Raw genomic sequence first — 19,305 nt, forward strand, 5'->3', positions numbered from 1 at the left:
TATGACCGTAATGAGAAAAGTTCATACTAGAATTATAAGTTGAATATATTGTATGTAAATGTACATTCTGCCAGTGTGTGTTAAGTCGAGGGATTGAACTTTGAGTGATAGAACTAACGTGAATCACTAAGTATTGTAATTCTAAATTATTAATTGGGTTTTAATTATGATTTGGAAACTGAAAGATTTTTTTTGTAAACTGACTGATTGATTTGAATAAGTTTTTAGTAAATAAATAACTATATGAGTGGAGCAATTAATGTATTATGGATTGATTGTTGTTATGCTGATTGTGACTGCCCAACAGCTTTAGTAGAAGTTGTGTATAAAGATGTTAACACTGTTGTCACCATGCCCCTGCTGAATGGAGAGTGGGAACCCTCTGATCCTGAGAGTGAATCTGTTCCTAATCTATTTGACCTATATCCCATTGCCAAATTACAATTTGATGATAATGATAATACTCAGGAACTATAGCAGGTTTGTGCTAATGGCACATAGAGCCCATAGGCATTGCCCTTTTAAATAGTGGGATCATGATGCTTGTCCTGGGTCATGTTCATTAGGCACCAAACGGAAGAAATGTTACTTAACCCGGGAGTCACTACCTGGATTTGCCCAACAAGATAATTTTAGTTTCTGCAGATGGTGTTATAGGAATGGAAATAGTTATTTCATGCTGACCAATTTGAGTATGCTCAGTGTCAACGTGATAATTGTGTTTAGTACTGATGAAAAATGTACTCCGATTTAGATTGCTGAGAATTTCTTAACGATATTTTAATGTTTATATCATTCCGAATGAAGAATATTTTATGTTAAGGTTAAAAACATTATTTTCAGGCTACTAAACAACTATTGATTTATAACCACAGAGAGTTACTCAAGTCGCAAAGAAAACAGTAGCTGCCTCCTCTATTCCAGCACCATTTCAACTTCATCATTTCAACATAATCAAATCATGCTTAGTTTAATACAGTGACAACTAAAAGATACCAAAAATAATTTAGTCCAATCGACTTGAGCTAAATATGATGTGGCTGTCCATGGTTCTGATTTGTGAGTGTGTGTGAGTGCCTGTGTGCATGCACGCACATGTTGTAGAGAAATGCCAATGCCATCCTCCTCTCTTTCATGTTGATGAAATGGTCTATGACTCTGTCATACAGTACACGCCTTTATTTTTTGTTGTCCTAGGCTACCTGGCTAAAATGCTTGTTCCCTAGCCTGACTTTTTTTCATGGGAAACGATGAGCCAGCTAGTTAACATTAGCCTTATACATCTAGCTACATATTGAACTTCCATCCTCTCAGGCCAGGGGCACAATGTATGCATTTATGGTTGGATCAGAATCGCTCTTATAATCATTTGCCAGTATGGTGAATTAAGTCAAACCACACGTCCAAATCATTATCTTCATCCATGGCTAATTTAGGAAAGGGACTATTTTAGCTAGCTAGTCACTGGAGGATAACAACACAACAAGATTCAAATTGTTTCTGTCAATGACATTTGGCTCTGGATGTGTCATGATGTGATTGGAGTGCAGCCAAGTCCAAACTGGCTTCCTTGACACATTTTTGGGTGTGCCAGGACCATTCACAGTTGAGCTCACTCGGATTAGCTCAACACCGATTGGCTATGACTTTATACTTGTTTTATCAAGGGAGGGCAAATGCTTGCTGGCTTCCCTTGCATTCGACGCTACACATACAGGGAGGCGCTGTTTCGCTCGTTTCGATGCTTTCTCCAGTGTGATGAATTCCACCTCTTGCGAAATGAAGGACAATTATTTATTTATTTTATTTGCCCATTTTTGGGAGAAGCCTGGCTTCCTTCCATGAAAACACGCCACTGCTGAGTCATGGTGGAAAATATCCCTCCTTCTTTTCCCTCCAATCACAAAACAAATATACATGTATTTATGCCCTCTCACAACTCTCATTCTCTATTTCATACCGCTCCAAAAAGACTTAACGGTTTGAAAAGGAAGGACCTTGATTTGACGCTCAAGTGTTGTTTCCTGAATTTGACGTGGCTTTGGAACGACTTTGCGAAACACAGGGAAAGAGAGTGAGGTGGTGAAAAGGGGCGAAACAGAGAGAGTGGAAACAGTCCTGTGAAAGAGGACAAGGATATCAGACACCTCCCGTGTCAGTACTCAAAATGGGTTGGTCTTGGGCTCTAGCCTGCTGGTGTGCATTAGTGCTGGTGTCCGCGGCATCTGAAGGTTTGTAGCATACGAGGTTTTTTGCATGGAATCATCAGTTCTTTTTGTCCTTGTTTTATGTACTGGTATGTTTATGGCTCTCCTTCTGTTTGTGCATGGTCTGTTAGAAGTGCGCAGAAGAGGCCATTTTTATGCACTGTCGAGATCATGAAGAAAAACATTATTTGTTGGACGTGATACATTCCATTCCACCAGTTTAGTGTGGAACAACTTTGTCCAAGTCTACTAACAGTATAACTATTATTTTAGGTATAACAAACATCTAGACTAGAGAATTCACACCATGTTAATTAAAGGTGCAATATGCTGAATTGGCCCCGCAATTTCCTGGTTGCTAAAATTCTAATAGTTAGCCTAATTTCAGTTTGTGACAAAACAAGCAATGTATAGTGTAGAGAATCATTGTACCATCTAAACCGCTATGAAATTCCTTTTCAATAAGCAAAATATTTGTATTTTAAGCTGTTTGAAGCTGGTATACAAAACCAGAAGCAAAAATGTAACTTAAGAAATTGGAATGATAGAAATAGCGCACATAGAACAGATCTTCCGCTTCTTAGACTTGCTTTCAATGAGAATAACATATCTATAAGTCATATTTCTATGTGAAATCTAGGTGGTGGACAACAGTACTGACGTTACATGGTCAGAGTGTGATGGCTTATGTAACCAGTGGGCATGTGTGCTGGTCTCTGTGTTTTTATGTCTGTTTACATTCTCTCATCCCTTCCATAGATAGGCCTGGCATGTTACAGCGAGAGGCCTCCTTTGACATAGAGGAGCTCCTGCAAGGTTTGTGTGTGTGTGTGTGTGTGTGTGTGTGTGTGTGTGTGTGTGTGTGTGTGTGTTTCAATGCCTTCACAGTGCTGTGTGTATATGTCTTCCAGGGGCGAGTCAGCTAGAGCCTGATATAACCCAGAGGGAGGTGGACTTTGGGGGACTCTGGGAACCCATAGGTGAGTGTGTTCCAACTGTAACCCATAGGTGAGTGTGTTCTAACTGTAACCCATAGGTGAGTGTGTTCTAACTGTAACCCATAGGTGAGTGTGTTCTAACTGTAACCCATAGGTGAGTGTGTTCTAACTGTAACCCATAGGTGAGTGTGTTCTAACTGTAACCCATAGGTGAGTGTGTTCTAACTGTAACCCATAGCTGAGTGTGTTATAACTGTAACCCATAGCTGAGTGTGTTCTAACTGTAACCCATAGCTGAGTGTGTTCTAACTGTAACCCATAGCTGAGTGTGTTCTAACTGTAACCCATAGCTGAGTGTGTTCTAACTGTAACCCATAGCTGAGTGTGTTCTAACTGTAACCCTTAGCTGAGTGTGTTCTAACTGTAACCCATAGGTGAGTGTGTTATAACTGTAACCCATAGCTGAGTGTGTTATAACTGTAACCCATAGCTGAGTGTGTTCTAACTGTAACCCATAGCTGAGTGTGTTCTAACTGTAACCCTTAGGTGAGTGTGTTCTAACTGTAACCCATAGGTGAGTGTGTTCTAACTGTAACCCTTAGCTGAGTGTGTTCTAACTGTAACCCATAGGTGAGTGTGTTCTAACTGTAACCCATAGCTGAGTGTGTTCTAACTGTAACCCATAGCTGAGTGTGTTCTAACTGTAACCCATAGCTGAGTGTGTTCTAACTGTAACCCATAGCTGAGTGTGTTCTAACTGTAACCCATAGCTGAGTGTGTTCTAACTGTAACCCATAGCTGAGTGTGTTCTAACTGTAACCCATAGCTGAGTGTGTTCTAACTGTAACCCATAGCTGAGTGTGTTCTAACTGTAACCCAGTGTGTTATAAGCTGAGTGTGTTCTAACTGTAACCCATAGCTGAGTGTGTTCTAACTGTAACCCATAGCTGAGTGTGTTCTAACTGTAACCCATAGCTGAGTGTGTTCTAACTGTAACCCATAGCTGAGTGTGTTATAACTGTAACCCATAGCTGAGTGTGTTCTAACTGTAACCCATAGGTGAGTGTGTTCTAACTGTAACCCATAGGTGAGTGTGTTATAACTGTAACCCATAGCTGAGTGTGTTCTAACTGTAACCCATAGCTGAGTGTGTTCTAACTGTAACCCATAGGTGAGTGTGTTCTAACTGTAACCCATAGGAGAGGTGGGTTTGTTCTATCCAGCCTATTCACAGATCTGTCAGTGTTAATGAAAGAAAGGAGACGAGAGAAGGAAAGTATTCCAAAGTATTTGGGACACATCCTCTCCTATGCCCATGCCATTCTGCCATGTAATTAATACAGTGTAGGCACATGACATGTTATTAGTGTATGGCTGTCAGTACTAACTCCTGTCTGTCACTGTGTAGAGTTTCCTGTCATTGAGCAGAGAGAGGTCACCCATGAACATATGAAGCCTTACCTGCTCAAAGTCCTCAAGGAGAGAGGTGGGTGGCGATGCCTTCCCTGCTGGTATACTTCATATCACACAGCCAATGGAGTATGACGTGTGTGTTGTATCCTGTGTGAGGGAGGTACAGTAACAGAAGTGTGTGTTCTCAGCGGGCTCCAGGGCAGCTGACGTAGACATCACCCAGAGGGAGATCACCCTGCACCTGGACACAGACTTTACACCTGGAGGTCGGCCGATGGCTGGGCCTCGCTCGTTTGGGGATTCCCACCCCAGTGTCCTCTTCCCCCCTGGCCAGCCATCCCCTAACAACCTCCAGGCCATCTGTCTCCATAGCAGCCGTCGTCCCCGGTACCCTGCCTACTCCTTACCCCAGACAGGCTTTGGCTACCTTCGTCGTCAAGGTGATGCCATCAACCGGATAGAGTCCTGGTACAGCGCATGTTGCCATAGGAACGGGACACAGCAGGTCCAGGAAGTGACGCTGTGCTGCGTTACACAGGCGGTGAGTGTTTCTGTGGCAACATTTGATTCTGTCCTGTTCCATTCTGTCCCGTCGGGTTCAGTTCTGGTCCGTTCACTCCTATTGTACCAACAGAACCGCCTTCTATGTGCACAGATGTAGTATTGATGAGGACAGACGATGTCTAGGGGAGATGAGACGGTAGTAGTGATGAGGATGTCTAGGGAAGATAAGGAAAAGGGGAATACCTATGCATTCAACTGAAATGTGTCTTCTGCATTTAACCCAACCTGAGACAATAGTAGTGAAGACAGAGGATGCATAGGGAAGATGAGACTCAGGAGAAGCAAAGCCCATACAGACACTACAGATCATACTTGGCGTCTATCTGTATAGCTGTGTAGAGGGGAAGGTGTTCATGAGGGCTAAAGCTTTACCTTCACCATTTTAGGACTTCTTTTATCTCTATTTTTCATGTGTGAATTGATGTTTGTATATGTCACTTACAGTGGGAACAGGCCCTGTCCACATTCTGTAGTGATGAGTTCTCCGTGAAGACTCGCCACTACCACTGCTGCAAGAAGGAGCGCGGGGACAGACTGAGCTGTTTCCATAGGGAAAACCCAAACCCCACCTACCTGCCGACCACCCAGGGGGCAGGCTCCTCTCCCATACCTGAACCTGGCTTCACCTTTAACCCCAACACTTGTCACAAGTAAGAAGAGAGAGAGACCGGTTTACTTTAGGTTTAGGGTAGGGCTGTTTTGATGACGGTATTACGTGACTGTTTAGTCACAGTAACTAGGCTTCTCCAAAACTGCGCTCGGATGGTGCTGATGATTATTAGTAGAGTACCAAACTTGCTAACAGTCAGTTGCTAATGTGCTGGTACTCAGCACCTTACTGTCTCTCTGATCACTCTGACATCAATAGAAATGTAATTGAAAATCGAATAAAACACTTCATGAGTGCCCATGAGCTCATGTTGCGCAACATTTCTATAGGCTATGCAATCGACAAAACAATTTTTATGGCCTCTTTTAAAAAGAGGATCCCATCAGCTTTCTATTGACTAGGCCTACTATATTTATTTCTCAACTTTCCAAATATTAAGCACATTGCTTTGATTTACAACAGGAGTACAGCCTACCTGGCTGGGATGAAAATTAACTATGGGGAAGCTCCCCTATTCCAATAGGGGCATGATAATGGTCCATTCTAAATCATAACACATTTCACACACATTATTTAGTATGTGTAAAGACAAGATTAAAATAGTCTGATTAGTAATATTATCACTTGTGAATGATGTATTATCACTTAATGATTCCCTGCATGTGCAGTAAGGCAAGAAACAGCGCATGCCTTTTTTAGTCCTACTTTTTCAAATTGCACGTCATGTAGCCTAGCCCATAGGCCTGTATGTTTTGATAAGGTTTGTATCATAACTAACGTGGCCAAATAACTCCAAACACAGCCTGCAGACCTTAGGGGACACGGTAAGAGACCACATAGCCTACAGACCTAGAACCCCTGGGACACCGTAAGAGAGCACATAGCCTACAGACCTAGAACCCCTGGGACACGGTAAGAGAGCACATAGCCTACAGACCTAGAACCCCTGGGACACGGTAAGAGAGCACATAGCCTACAGGCCTAGAACCCCTGGGACACTAAGAGAGCACATAGCCTACAGGCCTAGAACCCCTGGGACACGGTAAGAGAGCACATAGCCTACAGACCTAGAACCCCTGGGACACCGTAAGAGAGCACATAGCCTACAGGCCTAGAACCCCTGGGACACGGTAAGAGAGCACATAGCCTACAGACCTAGAACCCCTGGGACACGGTAAGAGAGCACACAGCCTACAGACCTAGAACCCCTGGGACACGGTAAGAGAGCACATAGCCTACAGACCTAGAACCCCTGGAACACGGTAAGAGAGCACATAGCCTACAGACCTAGAACCCCTGGGACACGGTAAGAGAGCACATAGCCTACAGGCCTAGAACCCCTGGGACACGGTAAGAGAGCACATAGCCTACAGGACCTAGAACCCCTGGGACACTGTAAGAGAGCACATAGCCTACAGACCTAGAACCCCTGGGACACGGTAAGAGAGCACATAGCCTACAGACCTAGAACCCCTGGGACACGGTAAGAGAGCACATAGCCTACAGACCTAGAACCCCTGGGACACGTAAGAGAGCACATAGCCTACAGACCTAGAACCCCTGGGACACAGTAAGAGAGCACATAGCCTACAGACCTAGAACCCCTGGGACACGGTAAGAGAGCACATAGCCTACAGACCTAGAACCCCTGGAACACGGTAAGAGAGCACATAGCCTACAGACCTAGAACCCCTGGAACACGGTAAGAGAGCACATAGCCCACAGAGCCTAGTGAAACATGTGTTCTTATAAACTCCGTCATTGCGCAGTTGCGTGTGAAAACAGAGTTTTGACTGGCCATTATATAAAAGAGGATCCCAGCTTTCTTGTGCTGATATATTTGTCGGTGTGGCCTAACTGGCAAACATAGGCAGTGTGTGAGTTTCATATTTGGGGAAGATATTTCTCACTATAAAAATGCACCTTTTATAATAAAGCATCATGCTGTTTCTTATGTAAAATAGCCTTCTATTGGAAATGTGATGAGTAGATTGGATGGTCATAATTTAGGCTAATAATAGAACTCAATCATTGTTCGCAAAAATATACCATTTAATGCATGGCTGAGCGTGTATAGCATAGACTAGAGTATGGCTAGGCTGTATCAGATAGGCCTACGTTTATTCTTTGTATGGGAAAAATGTTGTTTTATGAACACATTTCATGCATTTCTACTACACTATATATGACTGGAGACATTAGCAGAATATGTTTTTAATAGGACAAGTTAAAGGGTAGCCTACTCTGCGGACAGTGGCAACAATTTCAATAAAAAAACGACACTGTCTATATAATAGGCCTACGAGAAGGGCACAAATAGAATATGACGTCCATCTGGAAGAGGTGGGCCATTCTAATCAAAAGTAATTCCACACATATTAGTAGGCTATATGTAAAGATCAGATTAAATTAAGAAGAGTCTGATGGGTGAGAATAGTATCAAGTGCTTGTCAAATTGTGAATGATGAAGTATGTGCAGCCTGCGCGAGAAACAGAGCAGAGCACATAACTTTCCTGCTTTTTTCTAAAGCATCATCAGTCGCATCATGCAGCCTTAGAACCTATTCAATATCAAAACCTATAGCCTAACATTTGTATGACAACTAAAGCTGCATAAATAACTCAGAATTAAGCATATAAAGTACATTCGGAAAGTATTCAGACTTTTTCCATATTTTGTTATGTTACAGCCTTATTCTAAACTGGATTAAATCGCTTTTACCCCCTCAATCTACACACAATACCCCATAATGTAAAAACATGTATTTATTTTTATACAGAAATGTGACGTTTACATAAGTATTCAGACCCATTACTCAGTATTTTGTTGAAGCACCTTTGGCACCGATTACAGCCTGGATTCTTCTTGGGTATGACGCTACAAACTTGGCACACTTGTATTTGGGGAGTTTCTCCCAGTCTTCTCTGCAGATCCTCTCAAGCTCTGTCAGGTTGAATGGGGAGTGTTGACTGCACAGCTATTTTCAGGTCTCAACAGAGATGTTCGATCGGGTTCAAGTCCGGGCTCTGGCTGGGCCACTCATGGACATTCAGAGACTTGTCCTGAAGCCACTCATGCGTTGTCTTGGCTGTGTGCTTAGGGTTGTTGTTCTGTTGGAAGGTGAACCTTTGTCCCAGTCTGAGGTCCTGAGTGCCCTGGAGAAGGTTCTCATCAAGGATCTCTGTACTTTGCACCATTCATCTTTCCCTAGATCCTGACTAGTCTTCCAGTCCCTGCCGCTGAAAACCCTCCCCACAGCATGATGCTGCCACCACCATGCTTCACCATAGGGATGGTGGCAGGTTTCTTCCAGACGTGACACTTTGCATTCAGGCCAAAAGTTCAGTTTTGGTTTCATCAGACCAGAGAATCTTGTTTCTCATGATCTGAGATTCCTTTAGGTGCCTTTTGGCAAACTCCAAGAGGAATGTCATGTGCCTTTTACTGAGGAGTGACTTCTGTCTGGCCTCTCTACCGTAAAGGCCTGTTTGGTGGAGTACTGCAGAGACGGGAGAACCTTCCAGAAGGACAACCATCCCCACAGAGGAACTCTGCAGTTCTGTCAGAGTAACCATCGGGTTCTTGGGCACCTCCCTGACCAAGGCCGTTCTCCCCTGATTGCCCAGATGGCCAGCTCTAGGAGTCTTGGTGGTTCCAAACTTCTTCCATTTAAGAATGATGGAGCCCACTGTGTTCTTGGGGACCTTCAATGCTGCAGAAATGTTTTGGTACCCTTCCCCAGATCTGTCCCTCGACACAACCCTGTCTCAGAGCTCTATGGACAATTCCTTCGACCCCATGGCTTGGTTTTTGCTCTGACGTGCACTGCCATTAATTTACCATAGGTGGGATTCCAAGTTGTAGAAACATCTCAAGGATGATCAATGGAAACAGGAAACACCAGAGCTCAGTTTACAAAGAAAATGTTTTTGCTTTCTGAATATGGGGTATTGTTTGTAGATTGAGAATTTGTTTTCTTTAATCCATTTTAGAATAAGGCTGTAACATAACAAAATGTGGAAAAAGTCACCTGTGCTGAATACTTTCCGAATTCACTGTAGGAGGACCTGCTTCTTTGTTAATGAAAAAATACAGTGCCTTGCGAAAGTATTCGGCCCCCTTGAACTTTGCGACCTTTTGCCACATTTCAGGCTTCAAACATAAAGATATAAAACTGTATTTTTTTGTGAAGAATCAACAATAAGTGGGACACAATCATGAAGTGGAACGACATTTATTGGATATTTCAAACTTTTTTAACAAATCAAAAACTGAAAAATTTCCCAAGCTTTAAACATCCCAAGGAGCACTGTGCAAGCGATAATATTGAAATGGAAGGAGTATCAGACCACTGCAAATCTACCAAGACCTGGCCGTCCCTCTAAACTTTCAGCTCATACAAGGAGAAGACTGATCAGAGATGCAGCCAAGAGGCCCATGATCACTCTGGATGAACTGCAGAGATCTACAGCTGAGGTGGGAGACTCTGTCCATAGGACAACAATCAGTCGTATATTGCACAAATCTGGCCTTTATGGAAGAGTGGCAAGAAGAAAGCCATTTCTTAAAGATATCCATAAAAAGTGTTGTTTAAAGTTTGCCACAAGCCACCTGGGAGACACACCAAACATGTGGAAGAAGGTGCTCTGGTCAGATGAAACCAAAATTGAACTTTTTGGCAACAATGCAAAACGTTGTGTTTGGCGTAAAAGCAACACAGCTCATCACCCTGAACACACCATCCCCACTGTCAAACATGGTGGTGGCAGCATCATGGTTTGGGCCTGCTTTTCTTCAGCAGGGACAGGGAAGATGGTTAAAATTGATGGGAAGATGGATGGAGCCAAATACAGGACCATTCTGGAAGAAAACCTGATGGAGTCTGCAAAAGACCTGAGACTGGGACAGAGATTTGTCTTCCAACAAGACAATGATCCAAAACATAAAGCAAAATCTACAATGGAATGGTTCAAAAATAAACATATCCAGGTGTTAGAATGGCCAAGTCAAAGTCCAGACCTGAATCCAATCGAGAATCTGTGGAAAGAACTGAAAACTGCTGTTCACAAATGCTCTCCATCCAACCTCACTGAGCTCGAGCTGTTTTGCAAGGAGGAATGGGGAAAAATGTCAGTCTCTCGATGTGCAAAACTGATAGACATACCCCAAGCGACTTACAGCTGTAATCGCAGCAAAAGGTGGCGCTACAAAGTATTAACTTAAGGGGGCTGAATAATTTTGCACGCCCAATTTTTCAGTTTTTGATTTGTTAAAAAAGTTTGAAATATCCAATAAATGTCGTTCCACTTCATGATTGTGTCCCACTTGTTGTTGATTCTTCACAAAAAAATACAGTTTTATATCTTTATGTTTGAAGCCTGAAATGTGGCAAAAGGTCGCAAAGTTCAAGGGGGCCAAATACTTTCGCAAGGCACTGTAGCTGCATGTGCGCACTTTCTTGGAAATCCTTTAGAGAAAATATCCTTTCTATTTTATTTCAGCTATGTTCATTGTGTTCTTTATACTATAAAATAATGCCACGATATTTAAGACAATCTTGCCTGCTAAATGAACTAGTATAGCACACAGCCATATGGCATAGTCTGATCAGTGACTGACATAAGGACTACTCTACTCTACTCTGTTCATCTTAGACTACATTTTCTTCATATCATGTGTCTTTAGACCTGTCTAAAATAATTTTGGGGGATTTATTGTGACGGTGTAGGCCAGGTATTCCCAAACTGGGGTACGCATTGCCATCGGGAGTACGCCAAATAAGTGTGATTCACATTTTTAAAATAGTTTTATAATACTTTTTTTTCTCTTCACATTTTCAAACAGTCCAACTATATTTTTCTTGCTTTAGTAGCCTCGTTTCACTGCCAAATATAAAATGAAACCAACTAGTGTTCAGCGAAATAACAACACAATGTCAAATACAGGTAGCCTAGTCAAATATTTAACATCCAATCACGTTAACTGTTACTCTCTCACGGGAATTCCACTAACGGTCCGTATGGAGCCAAACGTAGCTGCTGCTTATTCCGTTTGCTCAAAAATTATTTAAAAAATAATTTCATAGAGACACATACCAGCTCTACTGGTAGTACTGCTACTACCAGCAGTACTGCACCTGTTGACAACACAAGTTGTTCTGCTTCCACGAACACATCCAATGCTAGCATCAGTAATTCTACATTTGTTGTTAGCCCAGGTAGCATGGACACTGACAGTTGTGAATCTGATGGATGCAGCTGAAGAGCTACTGCCCACTTACCCGGGAAAGCACTGAACACCAGACAGGGACGTTGGACCATCGAAGAGGCGCAAATATGATGAGAACTACATTGATTTGGGGTTCACATATATTGGGAGTAGTGCCTTTCCTCAGCCACAGTGTGTTATATGTGCAAAAGTACTATCTCACAACTCAATGAAACCTTACCTCTTGCACAGACATTTAGAAACAAAATAAGAGAATTAAGATGACTTTCGAGTAGTAAGACATGTATAAAAGCAACAGATAGCATTAATAAGAAGGAGCTAGAAGCGTCTTATATAGTGAGCTACCGAGTGGCTAGGACAGGCAAGCCTCATACTATTGTGGAGGACTTAATTCTGCTGCCGCAGAAATGGCTGGGACAATGCTGGGGGAAAAGGCCAAAATTATACAGACAATGCCTTCATCAAACAACAGTTTAATGACCCATCAGTGTCATTGCAGTGATGTTTTGAAACAATTTACTGCTTCACATACAAGCCAGTGAATTCTATGCGTTACAGCTGGATGAGTCAACAGACATGATGGGCACAGCTCCTGGTATATGTCCATTACGTTTATGGGGCGTCAATTAAGGAAGACATCCTCTTCTGCAAACCACTGGAAATCAGGACAACAGGAGAGGATATTTTTAAAGTACTGGACAGCTTTGTGACATCAAATGGACTTTGGTGGTCAAGATGTGTTGGTATCTATACTGATGGTGCAAAAGCCATGACAGGGAGACATAGTGGAGTGGTAACGCGTGTGCAAACAGTTGTCCCCACACCACTTGGGTACACTGCAGCATCCACCGAGAGGCTCTTGCTGCCAAGGGAATGCCTGACAGCTTGAAAGATGTTTTGGACACCACAGTGAAAATGGTTAACTTTGTTAAAGAAAGGCCCTTGAACTCTTGTGTATTTTCTGCACTGTGCAATGAAATGGGCAGCGACCATGTAACACTTTTACAAAATACAGAAGTGCGCTGGTTATCAAGAGGCAAAGTATTGACACGTTTTTTAAAATTGAGAGACGAGCTTAAAGTTTACTTTACTGACCATCATTTTCACTTGTCTGACCGCTTGCATGATGACGAGTTTCTCACACAACTGGCCTGTCTGGGAGGTGTTTTTTTCTCGCCTGAATGATCTGAATCTAGGATTACAGGGACTCTCCGCAACTATATTCAATGTGCGGGACAAAATAGAGGCTATGATTAAGAAGTTGGAGCTCTTCTCTGTCTGCATTAACAAGGACAACACACAGGTCTTTCCATCATTGTATGATTTTTTTGTGTGCAAATTAACTCAAGCTTATGGACAATATCAAATGTGATATAGCGAAGCACCTGAGTGAGTTGGGTGTGCAATTACGCAGGTACTTTCCTGAAACAAATTACACAAACAACTGGATTCGTTATCCCTTTCATGCCCTGCCTCCAGTCCACTTACCGATATCTGAACAAGAGAGCCTCATCGAAATTGCAACAAACTGTTATGTGAAAATTTTATTTAATCAGAAGCCACTGCCAGATTTCTGGATTGGGCTGCGCTCAGAGTGTCTTGCCTTGGCAATTTGCGTTGTTAAGACACTGATGCCCTTTGCAATCACGTACCTATGTGAGAGTGGATTCTCGGCGCTCACTAGCATGAACTAAATACAGGCACAGACTGTGTGTGGAATATGATTTCAGACTGAGACTCTCTCCAAACAAACCCAACATTGCAGAGTTATGTGCATCCTTTCAAGCACACCTTTTTCATTAACCTGTGGTGAGTTATTCACCATTTTCGATGAACAAATAAGGTTTTATATGTAAGATGGTTAAATAAAGAGCAAAATGATTTATTATTATTATATTATTATTTGTGCCCTGGTCCTATAAGAGCTCTTTGTCACTTCCCACGAGCCGGGTTGTGACAAACTCACACTAATTCTTATGTTTAATAAATGTATCGTATAGTGTGTGTGTGTGTGTGTAGCAGGCTTACAATGATGGCAACAACAAAAACATTTGAGTGTGAGCTGACCCTGGTGCTAGAGGGGGTACACAGCTGACCCTGGTGCTAGAGGGGGTACACAGCTGGAGGTTGAATGTCTGAAGGCGTACGGGACTATAAAAAGTTTGGGAACCACTGGTGTAGGCTATATTAAATGGATTTATTATACTTTTTCAAATGTAGATGTCCTAAGGTCTGCATCTGTGGCTTTTAGACTATGCGTGGAAGTCAGGAGATGCTCAACGTGTTCATGTAGGCCTAATTAACTGTCAATTACTGTGAGACTGACCGTGGCATCAGTGGCTTGTAGGCTGTGTGTGGAAGTCAGGAGATGCTCAACGTGTTCATGTAGGCCTAATTAACTGTCAATTACTGTGAGACTGACCGTGGCATCAGTGGCTTGTAGGCTGTGTGTGGAAGTCAGGAGATGCTAAATGTGTTCATGTAGGCCTAATCAACTTTCAATTACTGTCAAGTTATTTGCATGACAATCACCGGCAGACAACATTTCATGACCTCCACAGCCCTCGTTTAGGGGTAACTGTAAAGTTCAAATTGTCCTTTTTTATGGCAACTAATGACTACATGTATTGTGTCCTTTCCTCCCAGGTCCCAGCCCGGTCTGCGTACTATCAGAGGGGAGAAGCACAAGAAGAGCCCCCAAGCTACTCCCAGAGACTCTGACATCAGCTTCCCCCCTGGACGCCCCACTTTCGACAACATCCGATTGGTCTGCCATCTACGCAAGCACCGCCCTCTCTACACCCCCAAGTGCCTGCCACGTACAGGCTTTGGCTGGCTGGCCCGCCAATCAAAGGCCGTGAACCGCCTGGAGAGAGGGTTCAAACACTGCTGTAAGGGACAGGAGGACGTGCTACCCTGTGCTGAGGGAAAGGTAAGGAGCAGTGTGTGTGTGGGCTATGTGCTATGGCCTGCCTACCTGCACTTGTCAACATGGGAAAAGTAAGGATCCAATTCATACCTATGCTGAAGAAGGCTACTAAACTGAAACATCTGTATAAATGATCCTCTATACAGTGAAAAATAATTTTTTTTTTCATCTCTCTCCTCTCAGTGGCGTGAGGTGCTTGACAGGTTCTGTGAGGAAGAGCAGAAGGGGAGACCTCACAACTCCTCCTGTTGTGATGTGGGAGAAGGTGAGGAGAGGTACACCTGTTTCTCCTCCCGCGCCCCTCATCCAGACTATGACCAAAAGCTTGACTCTGCCTCTGCCGCACCACAGACCCACAACCTCGGACACATCTGTGAAACATACAAGATCATCAACAAGAAGTAAGTGTGTGTGTGTGTGTGTGTGTGTGTGTTTGTTTAATTTGACCTTTTTCCTCCTCAGTCACATTTTTATGCTGCCCAGCCTGATTGTTTATCTTTCTGGGTGACAGAACCAGACCTTTCAGAAAGGGTACATTTCACTGTAGTAGATGGTGACTGTAGCTATGTTTCCATCCAGTTGGTGACAGATTTTAAATATTGCCATTTTTCCACGTGGTGTGTTTCCACCAAACTGACTTGTTGCTGATTTTTGTAGTGCACACAAAATGTATTTTTTTTCCATTTTCCTGAATAAAAATCTAAAGTTCAGTGTGTTTCCATCATATTTCCAACTCTACTGATAGATTTGTCACAGAAACGGTTGTTATAAATATTAAATGTGCCAACTCTGGTCTTGGCACATTCGCTCGAGCCAACAGCTAGCAGATACAGTGTGAGTAAGCTAGTCTACATGATGAGATTTATTATGGATAACAGCGACCAATATTTACATTTTTTTCAAATGGCAGTCAATCATCATGTCACCAGAATAAGACCCTTAATATTTATTGGAAAGGAACATCAAGCTCATCACTGTGCACTTTCACTACCCTGTGAAGTTGATCATTTATTTAATCTGTAGCCTAATAAACTGTATAGTTTCCTGAGTCGTAGTGGAAGGACCACACCATATCACGTGACTACAAGATTACTTTGCTATGATGGTTATTATATCAATATTTGCACATAAAGCTGTTTCCACCGCCATTTCTCACACAATACATTTTACGGACACAAAACGATCCCACCATGTCAAACGAACAGTTATCTGTTGGCATTTATAACATTTCACTGAAACCTCCTGTTTCCATTACAGTTGTTGTGGTTTTATACGGTATGACCTTACTCGCAGTAAAACTGTGGATGGAAACGTGGTTAATGACATAATTCCAGATTTGCATTGTATTCAAAGACCTTTACCAAAAGTTTAAAAACAATAGTATACAATAACTTTCACAAGTATCTTATTACAGCAGCTAGTTTAATCCAGGGACATTTGTACATATCTGTCTAACAAAGCCCTTTGACTGATTTGGTTTGATTATCGAGTAAAACAAAGATGTAGTATACTGAGATGATCTTGCAATCTGCTCTCTCAGGTTCCCTGTAGCTCTCCCTGTCCAGAATTTAGTGGGCCAATGCTGCCCCCTGCCAGCAGACCAGAGAACTGCATGTGTTCAGATACAGGTGAGTTTGACACTTAATAATACAGGTTCACACAGACAACCCCATATCTCATATTAACCAGGTTGTCCCATTGGGATAACATGAACATGATTGGCCATCAAGTGTCTACAGGATCTTAGACTGAAAGTTATATTGTAGGTCTAAGGATATAGCAGGCTTTTTGATATTGTTGTTTTCATAACTTCTCTCTTTGACTGTGAACCCAGCTAGTGACGCTGGCAGAGAGCCGCTGTTCTGCAGAGAAGCCCTCCTCCCCTGCTGTCTTCCAGAAATGCTGCCCTCCCTCCTCTCAGGACGCTCCTAAGTGCCTCTCTGGCCTGCTCATGAATGCCATCACCAAGGCAACCAAGTCCCCACGCCTCAGAAAGAGGAAATGCCCCCTGGCCTGATTTTTGTTGTTGTTGACTTTTCACTCTGATGGCAGTGGGCCAATCTGAATTGGCTGTCAGGGGATTTGTGAAGTAGTCACTACATGACCATGATAGAATTGGCTAATACAAAATAACTGTTGAGCAATTGCATGATTTAGTCAAACAGGAGTTAGGGTGTGGGTAAGAGTAAGAATTTATAGTTAGAAAGTTACATTTATTCCATATTTTCTAGCATGGCCAGATGACAACTAATTCATGTATGGTATCCGAGTGCACATAATATTTCAGTATTACTGTCAGTGTCTGTCATTAAGAGGGTGTTATAATGATAGAACACCTGGAGAGCTGATATATCTGCTTTACGAATGAAATCACCATTTGTATGACCACTTATTTTTATACTCATGTTTCAGATTTGTTAGTTGTATTTTCTTATAGCTACAGAACTGCTAGTCCAGTTCTCCTGTTCTAGCATTTGAAATAAATCTGTATATTTTCAAAATGTTTCCTGTGCCATGTCGTAATCATTTTGGAGTGAAGCACTGCCAGTTATTGTAATTTGTCATTATCTGACACATGAACAACATTGAAATTATTATTTGAACAAACTGAAATGTTGATGGAAGTGGACCTTATGTTATAGTGACTGTGTGACTGACATTTATACACTAAGTTAGTGTAGTAGAACTTGCATTAATAGAGACAGACAGGGTCCTCACTAGCTGTCACAGCCACAGAGTTTAGCCCAAAGCCTGGCAGATGGCAATATTGAGTGGTCTCACCGTCCAAAGGCATTGTATGAAGCTGGTTATATACACTTGTATCCCCGGTGGACCGGTTCTTACATGAAACATTCTCCATTCAGGCTGCAAAGGCATCGATTTCCTCAATTTGATTTAGTGGCGAGAAGGCAGAAAAATATGGGGAAACTATGTGCTTTCTTTATGAAACACTATTTTCCACCACCATGCTAGAGTGGCTAAGAATGTTAGTCCCAGATGTTGCATATTGCGTTCAGCCAGTCAGGTTGCAGAAGTCTGTTCACCCCACCCATAGCAGCGTTGGAGGATGTTTCTGGTTTTCAGGGACACAGTATTTTTTAACTAACTTCTGTTTCCCCTGAAAAACAGAAGTGGGGACTCTGCTCAGGCTTCTTTCTATGCCTGCTATGTTAGTTTACCCCTGGCTGAACTGGGAGGGCAACGTCAGAGAAGAGCGCGCTTGTTTGAAATGGAAAAGCGTTGCAGTAGCTTTTGATAAAGAACATCAAGATGAAGATTGTGGAGATTGTGACAGCCGGCTAAATGGCATCCCTTGGGAAGGCAAGAACAAGATGTATGTCAGGAGAAGTGCAGTATTATCATAAGGAGAATTATACTGGGAATACAGAGGAGGAATGGAGGGAAAAGAGAGGCAGAGGAGGTCTAAGAGAGAGAGGAAGGAAGAGGTTGAGCTTGAGTTGGTTACAAATGGCGGAAAAAAGGGAGATCATTTGGTAAAGAAGAATTGTAGAAAGTGTAAGCAGATTGAGCTGTGTGACAGGAGTGAAGTTTTGGGAAAAACTGGACCCCTGCTTTTTGGCTGATACATTCGTGATTTCAGGCCGGGTTAAAACAGAGATGGGTGCCGTGGAATCGGTGAGGGTAACCAGAAGTGGTCTTGTGATAATTGTTTGTGTTTCTGCTGGTCAGAGGGAGAAGGCACTCCACATTAAACGAATGGGGGCAAGAAATGTGAATTGTTTTGCTCTCAAGAAAATGGCACCATTGAAAGGTTTGATTACTGGGTTAACAGTAAATGTAAAAGTTGACCAACTGAAGGGGAAGATTCCCGGTGTTTGTGATGCTTGTCATTTGGTGCGACGCAGACAACATGGCAAGTGGTGAAACAGAAGAGTCATTGTCTGTTCTTTTGAGTTTTGATGTTGAGTCTTGCCCAACAATATGATGTGAGAATATTTAAGTTATCCTATACGAGATTTAGTGCCAAATACATTACGTTGTTACAGGTGTCAAGCTTTTGGGCATGTGGCAGCAGTGTGTTGGAGGGAAGTTCCTAGTTGTGAGAAGTGTGCAGAAGGGCATGAGACAAAGGAATGTGTAGCATTGTGGAAGGTAGTGGTATGTGTTAGTTGTAGGGATGCCTATGGGGCTGAGGATAAAAAATGTCCAGTGCAAGAGAGGCAGGTTGAGGTTTCCTGGGTTAGAGAAGTGCAGAAGTTGCCATATGCTGAGGCAGTGAAGAAAGTAGAGTAAGATAGGTCAAGGGGAGGGATCCTGATAGGAGTGGTGTGAGTTGTAGATCTGTACCAGTACAGAGGGATATGCCAACAAGTGATATACGTTTCAGGAAGATTGGATTTTGGGCATTTATAGCAATGGTTATCAACTGTACTGCAGAGGGATGGAACCTAAGT

At 42.6% G+C, this 19,305-nt stretch overlaps 1 protein-coding gene across 1 annotated transcript; it reads left to right on the plus strand.

Annotated features, from left to right (window-relative positions):
- Positions 1 to 1,894: 1,894 nt before the first annotated feature.
- Positions 1,895 to 17,393, plus strand: LOC112235348 (extracellular matrix protein 1). Its single transcript, XM_042319313.1, has 10 exons — positions 1,895 to 2,231; positions 2,967 to 3,023; positions 3,119 to 3,187; positions 4,554 to 4,631; positions 4,747 to 5,099; positions 5,567 to 5,772; positions 14,608 to 14,893; positions 15,074 to 15,291; positions 16,431 to 16,518; positions 16,725 to 17,393. The coding sequence occupies exons 1-10, from the start codon at positions 2,168 to 2,170 to the stop codon at positions 16,905 to 16,907; spliced, it is 1,602 nt and encodes a 533-aa protein (XP_042175247.1). The 5' UTR covers positions 1,895 to 2,167; the 3' UTR covers positions 16,908 to 17,393.
- The last annotated feature ends 1,912 nt before the right edge of the window (positions 17,394 to 19,305 follow it).

Source organism: Oncorhynchus tshawytscha, unplaced genomic scaffold (assembly GCF_018296145.1).
Source record: "Oncorhynchus tshawytscha isolate Ot180627B unplaced genomic scaffold, Otsh_v2.0 Un_scaffold_17_pilon_pilon, whole genome shotgun sequence".
Lineage (NCBI taxonomy): Eukaryota > Metazoa > Chordata > Actinopteri > Salmoniformes > Salmonidae > Oncorhynchus > Oncorhynchus tshawytscha.